This window comes from Vigna unguiculata, chromosome 10 (assembly GCF_004118075.2).
Source record: "Vigna unguiculata cultivar IT97K-499-35 chromosome 10, ASM411807v1, whole genome shotgun sequence".
Taxonomy (NCBI): domain Eukaryota; kingdom Viridiplantae; phylum Streptophyta; class Magnoliopsida; order Fabales; family Fabaceae; genus Vigna; species Vigna unguiculata.
In genome coordinates this window covers 26,732,906-26,743,019 of record NC_040288.1, presented here as the reverse complement: position 1 = coordinate 26,743,019, position 10,114 = coordinate 26,732,906, and the positions used below count along the sequence as shown (strand labels likewise).

Here is a 10,114-nt window from a genome sequence, read left to right as displayed (position 1 = left end):
ATATTATAATCAAGTCACAATTAAAAACCGATTATAAAAAAACACATAATACATGATTTTTTTTCTTCTATAATCATAAAAAGTAAGTATACAAAAGGCTCATGAGATAAAAAATAATTTTAATAACTATTAAAGTAATATTTTATCATCAAGTAAGACAAGAGAGAGTTACATTTTTTTTTTTGAGAAATGAAGGAAACAGATGAGAAATGAGAGTAAACATAATGAGTATGTGTCTAACTTCATTTTTCTTCAAAAAAAAAACATATGATAGTGAGAGATGAGTACAATTTTGTCAAAATTTTAAAAGGCAATGACAGAAGAAAATAAAAAATATTTTAAGAAATGTTTGGTTTAATTAATCTTTTGGTTATTGTTTCCAAAAATGTAAGTTGATCTTCCCGTTCTTTTAGTTTCAATTTAGTGGCAATTTGATATTTTTAGACGAAATCAGATATTAGAAGACTAATTAAACCTAAATATTTTTTTTTTATTTTTTATTATATTGGATTTTATGTTTTATTATTTATTAACATTAAATATTGTATTTTATAAAAAAAATAAAAAGACATAATTTAATTATCATCAATTTTTAAAATATACTATTTATAATTTTAAAATTTTCAAAATTTTTAAAAATTAAAAAAATGAATATATAATTTTGAAAAAACTCAAAAATATTACGGGAGGCCTAGCCCCTCCCTGCTCCTATTATACTCCGTCTCTGTATAACACCATATGCTTTTATTTTATTTTAATAACGATTTGTGCATACACATTTTATTCTAATATATCATACACAGTACGGATCTTATTTTAATATAACATACAATATTTTGTTTTAAATTTTAACATCAATTTTATATTATATTTAATTTATACCGTACCATATTACATAATATATCTACATTTTATTTTAACAACCACCAATTATTATTACAAATTGTTATAATTAAATAAATTAATAATATATTTAAACAATAAAATTAATCATTATACAATTAAACCAATAACAATAATAATTATTCAAATCACTAATTTATATATAATAACAATAAAATATGTTTTAAATATTAAAAAATATAAAACAAAATAAAACAAGACCCGTGCCGTATACACGGGTCTGCTGCTAGTTATAATCTAAATCAGGTCGTATAAAACAAATAACACATGGAAACGTTGTTGACAAACAAATAACACAGCTTTGCTTTTTCTCTACTCTCTCTCGCTCTAAACCTTTTTTTATTCTTATTTCTCATTTTCTGAATTTATAATTTTTCGTTTCAGACAACAAATCCCCTTATCATTGAAACCAAAAATGCTCTTCAAATAGCATCGCAGAAGACTAGAAACCACCCCAAATAAAAGGGAAAAAAAAGGTGAGCACTTCGAAAACCCATGTTATTCTGGTGTAATTTTGGTATTTTAGTTCAATCTGATATACACCCATGATTTTTCTCCAACAATATAGGGCGAAGACTTAAAGCTTTTTCAACTCTGATTCCACAAAATCCAATTCTTTTTTTAGGATCTCCAAGAAGAACAAGAAAAATTAAATCTTAACACTGAGACGACGTTTTTCGCTTGAACTTGAAAGGGGGTTATGGAGAGTTCCGTTGTGGGAGAAAGGAGTGGTCGCGTGCCACTGTCAGAGGTGGTGGCAGATTGTGTGAAGCGGTGGTTTAGAGATGCTCTGAAAGAGGCCAAGACAGGGGACATAAACATGCAAGTGTTGGTGGGTCAGATGTACTACAGTGGCTATGGGGTTCCCAGAGATGCTCAGAAGGTGGGTGGTTGTTCTTCTTGCTGTCTTTTTCTATGAACTTTCCTTGTTGTTTCACTGGTTAGGGCTTGTTGGGACTTGGGGTGGTGTTAGATAATTATATTTTGGTGGTCTAAAGTTGCCTAGTAATCAAACAATTCAACTATGCTTATTATTATCACTAGTTTTGAGAAATTCTAGCAACGAAAACTCTTAACAGATTTTTTGTTTAAGTATTTAATACACTTTAAGTATAAAGTATTTGTTACTGTCATTCAGGGAATATGTACGGCAACATTGTGGGCTGATGAGAAGACGCATTTCATGTGATTTCTAATTGGTTGACCATGCTTATAGACGCCTCTGTACATACATCAAGAATGACATGATAAAAAGATCTATTATGTATTTGAGGAGCAACTTGAATTTTTTAGTAAATAAACGAATAATAGAAGTGCATACAAGTGTTTAATAGTATGAAATGTAGAAATTCTATGGGCAATTAGTTGACTGTAAAGAGGAAGGTCTATTTTTTATTATAGATTAATTAACAATCTGTGGATTTCTGTGGACTTTTGGTTTCCAACTGATTTCCTCTGTTGGCAATTAAGGGAAGAGTTTGGCTAACCAAGGCATCAAGGACTAGATCTTCGGTTTGGAAAGTAGGTGATAAGCACCCAGGTACTTTGTTATTGTCAGCAGCTTCATTTTTTTCTTCTGTAATATAATGGCGTGACCATACTTATTTTGGTGCATACTTCTAGGTTATAATGCTAGTGACTCTGATTCCGATGAACTGAAGGAGGATTCTTAAGCAACTTAATTTGCCTACATGGCTAAAAATGTGAAAGGTTAGTTTCTCCCAGTCTCTCATGGATATCATAGTGACATGCATTGTTTCCACCTCATTATTGGTTATTTTATTGAACAGCTTGAAGTTTGAACTCATTAAGTTGTTATCAGCTTGTTCTTCCTGCTTAGATAACAATGTATTTTGAGTTTACTTGTATAAGAATTCAAAATTAATTTTTGACTTAAGAATCTAAACAATGGATGAATTACAAGGCTGTATAGTACAGTTCAGTATATATGCAGCTAATTAAATACTTTTCAGGAGTAAGACTTAAATTACCACGACTAATGATACAAGTAAACACTAATTAAAGTGATTGTACAGTAAAGAACATTACTCTGTTAAGACAACCTATTTTCTTAATAATTTTATTTTGTTGTCATGCTTTAGTTCATAGATTTCTATCTCAAGTAGTGGCAGGGAGTGGCCAACCCCAAGACCACTATAGTCAGATAGAAATAGTGTGGCCCCTATAATCATAATATGAGATACAATTTAAATAATTTATGCTGCACGTAAAAAGGCTTGTAAATGAAAAGGGTAGGAGTGCTTCTTAGTAATAATTAGGTAAACTTAAATGAGCATAGTTGGGTAAATGCAAAAGGTAGGAGTGCTTCTTAGTAATAATTATGGAGTTCATTAAATTGTACTTTGGTAGTAATTGGGTAGTTGTGTTAATTGTATTTTGGTAGTAGTTGTATTAAATGTATGTGGTTGAAGGGCCAAGTTAGTGGGCCTATAAATAGTGCATCTACTGCTCAAAGTTTCACCCAACAAGTCGTAATACTACAGAGTATTTATCTAGAATGACTTGTTGTTAACAATATTTACTGTTTACAAGATTGAATATTTGTAGCTGTATACATTTATAGAATATAGGGTTTTCAGAAGGTGGAGCAGCATAACCGATTGATGGCTTTTATTTTTAGTTTCATCTGAAATTTGGAATGTAATCAATGTTGAATAAATTATTCGTGCCTAGATGGTAGAGAGTCCTTTGGAACTGTAGATTTCAGTATTAGTTCATAGATATCTATCTCAAGTAGTGGCTAACCCCAAAACCACTATAGTCTAATAGCAAACTAGCGTGGTTACTATATGGAAAATTTGAGATAAATTTTCAATAATTTGAGAGACAGTCGGTTGGGTTGTTGATGATTATGACCATTCAAAGGCATTTTTCCATTAGCTGGAGTAGGAAGGGTGAATATAGGAAAATAGAAGGGCTGACGTTGATAAGTTATTATATATAATTAAGATAGAGAAGGCTTTCAGAATCTGGGTGATCACGCGCTTCATGTGGTATTGAGACTGGCCAAAATGACTAGTTATTTCAAACAACCCGAACTATCACTTTTATGGTCAACAGAGACAGCCGCTCGATAAAGGAGGAAGTCGGCTTTGGGAAAAAATCATTCCTTTGCCGAGCGCTAGTCAAACCTTTGTAGTAAAAAAGGGCAAGTAGAAAGGAAGAGCAATTAAGGGCTTTGTGGTTGTTAATGGGAACAAATGAAGAGGACCATTGCACCCCCCGCACTAGATTGGTTAATCAAAGTCAAAGTGGCTAGCTTAGTTTGTTTTGAATGGGTCACCAATAGAACCATCGGTTCTTGAGAACTGAACATCGAGACCACCTTTAAAGTTACCCGGTTTGGTTCCAAACCTGTCGTTCATTCAACACTACTACAATCAGAGCACGCATTTGTCGACCGGTAGAAGTGCTTTTTAAGTTTGTTATGGGTTCCAACAAAAGGCCCCCATGGACTTGGTAGCAGACGGTTCAGACGATGGTTGTGTCCTGAACCCAGTCAGCGGTACATCTACTATCTCCTAGAGAAGCGGCTAAACAACTGCGAGCCATTAGTTTCTTGGAGAATGGTACCATGAGCAGGTTGTTGATACTCAGAAGAAAACGCAGAGGCAACAGAGCAGAGGCACGACCAAAGACAGAACCGTCGATCATAAGTTCCAAGTGGGAGATCTACTGTGGTTAAAGTTGCCTAAGAAAGGGGGGTACCAACCGCAAGCTTAAACCATTGCTGGACCATTCACTCTACAAGAGAAGGAAGGGGAGAATGCGTTCAAACTAGAGCTGCCCGCCACCCACCCTGTCTTCAATGTTGATCAGCTGAGATTGAAAGAGCCCTCCATCTCGGATGAGGCGGCTGAACCTCAGATTGAGTTGGAGATCGACGACCTCATTCCATGATCTTCTTTTGTTCACATCAGATCTTTCTTGATAACTAAGGCAATGAAATTTTATTAATTAATAAATTACCTCATATATTTCCCTCGTGGTGGGATGATACGAAATAGAGTATTTGCCAATTGGCATGCGAAACCGAGAAGGAACTTACTTTCATAGACAAGAGTTGACCTTGGGCCAATGACCAAATATTTAAGATTGTTAGCCAAAGTAGAGAGAGTGTATGGGAATAGTCGAATGTCCTATGGAGTAAAGGGAAAGGGCTTGAGTTCTGAGACGAAGATAAGGCTTTTGGACATATGGAAGAAGGAGGCATCGTAGATGAGGACATCCAGTTGTGCTTGCTGCCTATCCACTTGGGGAGTAAGAGGCTCTGTGTGAGAGTGGATTTTCAATTTTCTGCCTTTGCTTGCTTCATTTGCAGAGCTAGCTCCGGAAGTGACTGCTTTAGCCAATGCGCATGTGTTCCTTCCTAAATGCAATTAGGCTTCTTGCATTGATCACATAGCTTCTTCCATAGTGTGTGTATTTAGTGTCTCCTTTGTTGTCCTTTTCTTGTGTTATGTACGTAGGGTGCGCGTAGAAAGCTAATAGTTCTCTTCTTTGATTGATTTTAATTGAGTTGACTGACTTAGGAACTTTCCCTTAGGGTGGATGCACGAGGTGAGCGACTTTCAATGCCTTCTTTTTTAGTTGTTTAGCCTATAGCCTTGTTGCTAAAGCTGTTAGCGCGTAGTCTGTTTAGTAGTAAGATAAGATGTAGGCAGGCATATCTATGTTTGGGCACTGAACATGGTAGCTATAGCGAGGGGAAAGATCCATAGCAATGACCGGTCGCTTACCACATCCCATTCGATGCTTTCCTTCCTTTATTTGCTTGATGCGCCACTCGGTGTGCTAAGATGGTTCTAGCCTAATTTTCAGTAACTTCTGATTCAATTGTATTGTTATCAGTATTCTTTGGATAATGTTTTCATTGTGGTTTTGGTATAGGTTATAAAAACTTTTGGATAGTCTGGCACATGGGATCCTATTTGATTTGGATCAATTAGGATAGCCTAAAAAGTTAGATAAACCAAAGAAAGGTTATCAATTCCAATTTTCTCTTGTTCATTTTAATTGGATGTGCACAAGTTTGCTACCTCAGCTTCATGGGTATAGACTCCAATACACCTCTTTCAGCATGATATATATTGCTTTTATTTGCTTCATTTAAGATCTGTTTGTACAAATTCCTCCATACAGACTTCCAGGAGAGAAAAATAAGAAGAAAATAAATTGAGTTTCTCTAATTGTTAAAGTTAACTTGTGCATAAGCTAATTTGTGGAATCTATCTCATGTAGTCTCTAAACTCTTATCTTTTTAACTGGTGCATAAGCTAATTTTGGTTTATGGAAAAATTTATTCACGTTTTTCATTTTATTTTTTTCTTCTAGAAATTTTTATGGAGAAGTTTTTCCAAACATGTCCATAAACTGAAATGGTTGGATTGTTACACAGTCTTTTTTCGATTGCTGGTTAGCTGTCTAATTGGAGGTAATTAGGGATGATAAGAAAATATAATTTTGGTGTCTTGTTTGTTTCTTGTTGCTTTTAAGACATGTGCTTCCAACCTGCTAGTTAGCTCCATTTACCTTGCCGCTATCATCACAATGCCTTCTTTATGCTCATTAGCTTTTATAGGTAAGCCAGAAGAAGTTGGGTTGGTTTGGGAAAGAAATTCTAGATTAAGAATAGAAACTGTCTATAGTTTGAAATTTTGCCATCGATTTGAGATTCCAATTGAAGTTATAATATAAGAGAGTTTTATTTAGTGAAATTGGAAAGATTGTATTGAATCACAATATGGTATGTTTGTGATTAAATTTTTGTTTTTTTACTTGGAAATAAGTTGGCACCTTAACTTGCCGAGACAAATCTCTGTGCTGGGATGTAGCAAAGCAAGAGTATAGATAGGTAACCATAATGATTGATCTTCTTTCGGTGAACCCTCAGATTGCAAGAAAAATGAAAACTGCAGAAAGCAATTCTACCACATGGAAGTGTGTCCTAACATGAAACTTAATGGTAAATTACAGTGACTCCATAGGTTCATAATGCTGTGAATGGTATTGGCTGATACTGTGTGGTCGTTGACCACTGCATTGTTGTGCTGTACATTCTTCCAATCAGAAGCTAAAGATTAATTTCTTTTAAGATACGAAAATTCATTTAAGGGGTTGATCTCTTGCAGAAAATGTTCTTCATTACTCATGGACTTGGATTTATACCAAGCTTTCTCAAAAGATGAGAAGTAAATGAAAGTTCCCTGGGCCTGATTTGTTCTAGAAATATTTTTTGATTTTAATTTTGTACAAGGTAGGTACTGTTCTGAGGTTTGTATAAAAATGGTGAGAACAACTTCTTGGTTGTGGGAGTTAAAATAAGTATATCTGAGTGAAATTATTTGTAGAATAAGAAAACAAGAACAGGAAATTTTTTCAAGCAACATGTTATCATATTCTCACCCTTTAAAAAGTGCCAAATGCTAAAACAAATTAATTGATGAAACCACTTGACCGTTCTGCGTGACTTTATTTCTTGTGTTTAACTTGTACTTTTTTGTTTTGTAGGCCATACTTATGCAGCCATGGTGGGATGTTCATGTAACTTGCAGCTTTACATGTAGTTGTTGATATGTGTATGATTTGCTACTCTAATTTTGTTTTTCTAGAGGGGTAGAAAAATGGGTTAACCGTCTTAGTTTGGTGAACAAATGTGAAAACTTTTGGGTCTCTCGACTAGCACGTTAATTACTTAATTAGTTTGCTGTTTACTTAAGTTAAATTTGTCTTTATTTTCGATGGTTAAAATACGTCCCCATTATGGTGAGTTTGAGTTTAAGAAGTTAAGTTTCGATCATTTATAATTTGAGTTTGCTCTCTACGTGTATCTACTATATTTTTGGAATAATATATTTTAAATTTCAAATTTATTTTTAAAAATTGTGTTTCATTTTTAAATTAAATATGTATTTATTTAATATTTTATTTTATGAAAATAACGTAAAATATTTTCAATAAATAGTTAGTATGTAAAATATTTACTGTGATTGAATTGTGTTTTTTATTATGTTCGGTATTTTGTGAATATGTCAAAATTCCTTGGTTGTTTTTGTAAATGGAACATATGAATGATAATATTGGTCATTAGGAGACGATTTTGGGTTCACAAGTGAGTATTACATTTAAATTGTTTTAATTGATTGGGTATAATTAAGGATGTTAACGGGATGAGTAGGGTACGGCTAGTAGCTCTTTCGTATTGTATCTGTTAGATTAATATTTCTCTCGTACCTATCTCTGTCAGGTATTCGTTATGTGGGTACTTGTCTATTTGTTTTTTACATCTGCGGGTGTCCATGGGTTCTTACGGGTATTTACAAAATTATTTAAAAAATAAATATTTAATCATAAATTCAAATAAAATAAAATAAAATACATTATTGTCATAAATTTTAAATAAAGTTCAAATAAACTTAAGTTTATACAAGTTCAAATAATTATAAAAGTAAATATAAAATGATGTTGACTCATTGAAAATTTTGTAATTAGTGCTTTTGATCCACAAGTCCACTTTCTCCTATTGATTCCTGAAAAATAAACAAAATAAACAAATAATAAATCTCAACTACCACGTGCTAAGTATTCTTATTTTGATTTCATTGATAACAAGCATATCATAAACGTTATTGTCTGTATAGGGTTTGATGTATATGTCCAATTTCAAAGAAAGAAAAGAGAAGAATGTCAATGGATGTACTTGAAAGAAAACAACGTACCAATATTTGAAGTTGGAAGAATGAAGATAAAAGACAAGACATAATGTGTAGTTTAGATAAAATTATGTCAGAATGTTTTTTACTAATATATATATATATATATATATATATATATATATATATAAAAGGGTAATTTTGTTAATTAAAGTTTAATGGGTATGGGTATCCATGGGTATAAATACTATGATACTCGTACCCGCTCCGTTAACATGTGGGTATCAAAAATACCCGTATCCACAGGTAGTGTGTTTCCATTTTTAATATCCGTTTCCTACTCGTTGCGGGTTTTATCTGTGAATACCCGTGGATACAAATTTTTTTGACATCCTTAGGTACAACCTAAAGTCGACTTGCGGATGTCGGATGTTAATCCTTCAACCAAGAGCCTTGTTCCTACCTCAGGGATGAATGTACTGTTGACAGTAGTAGATATGAAAGCTAGCGATCCTTTGGGTGATTAGACGGTAGTGGCAGTTTCCAAGAAAGTGGATCTCGAATCTAAAGGGGTCTCTCGACTTGAAGGATCACCTTGAATGAAGCTCAAGGTTCGTGTGACTGAGTTTATGGTAGGTGAAGGCACCTCTCGGGGTGGTCCAATGTAAATCAGGTTACTGCCCCCAAGTCCAAGTGTTTTCCTGGACTTTTGTACATGGAGACAGGTCATGCTTTCGGGTGGAGCATGTATCGACTTCAGCTCCTAACACCCCCTTACTCTGGCATTTCAGTTGATGGTTAGGTTAGCTAAACTTGAAAAGGAGAGGACCGAGCTTTAGGCAAAAATTGCAGACTTGGAGTAGCAAGGTGAGCAGATTGTCGTCTTAGAGCGCCAAAAGGAGAAGGGCAGAAGAACCAAAAGTCGAATGAGAAAGAACTGGAAACCCTTAAGTTTAAGATGCCACATCTAAAGACTAAGAGGGACGAGGTAGCTGACTTGAACCACAATCATGGCAAGAATCCCTCTAAAAAGGATATGGAGTTAGCTCAGAGTTCAAGTTAGATCAAGTGGTCGGAATGGTCACATAATTGATACTTGCTACAAAAAGCATGGATTTCCACCAGGATATAAAACAAATAATAAAGGTAGTAATGTGAATAGTGTGGACACGAATCAAGAAGGAAAGACTGAATTTTTTCCAAAAGATCATGACTCCAGATTATCACAATAACAATACCAAGCTTTAATGACTTTACTAAAACAATCAGATGGTAATGGCAGTGAAGGTGTTTTTGATAGTCAGGTTGGTTCCATTGTCTCCTACAGTACAAAAAAAAAGGTAAGAATCTTGTCTCTTTAATCAATTTTAATTCTTATAATGACTAAATCCTTTATTCGGGTGCCACAAATCATATATGTTGTTCTCTCTCAAACTTAGTTTCTTTTAAACAAATTTCTCCTATAAATGTTAATATGCATGATGGAACCAAAGTTCAAGTGACTGATTCGGATTTTGGAAAAATCTTTGAAAATCTAT

At 33.8% G+C, this 10,114-nt stretch overlaps 1 protein-coding gene across 3 annotated transcripts; it reads left to right on the top strand.

Annotated features, from left to right (window-relative positions):
* Positions 1-1,178: 1,178 nt before the first annotated feature.
* LOC114167621 lies at positions 1,179-7,730 on the top strand. Of its 3 annotated transcripts, none has more exons than XM_028052731.1 (5): positions 1,179-1,379; positions 1,598-1,786; positions 2,374-2,443; positions 2,527-2,613; positions 7,435-7,730. In XM_028052731.1, exons 2-4 carry the CDS (start codon positions 1,604-1,606, stop codon positions 2,574-2,576), a joined length of 303 nt encoding a protein of 100 aa, XP_027908532.1. In that variant the 5' UTR covers positions 1,179-1,379; positions 1,598-1,603; the 3' UTR covers positions 2,577-2,613; positions 7,435-7,730. The 3 variants fall into 3 exon arrangements, with proteins under 3 accessions (XP_027908532.1, XP_027908530.1, XP_027908531.1); XM_028052729.1 differs by having other exon boundaries at positions 1,529-1,786; positions 7,435-7,727; XM_028052730.1 differs by having other exon boundaries at positions 1,472-1,786; positions 7,435-7,727.
* The last annotated feature ends 2,384 nt before the right edge of the window (positions 7,731-10,114 follow it).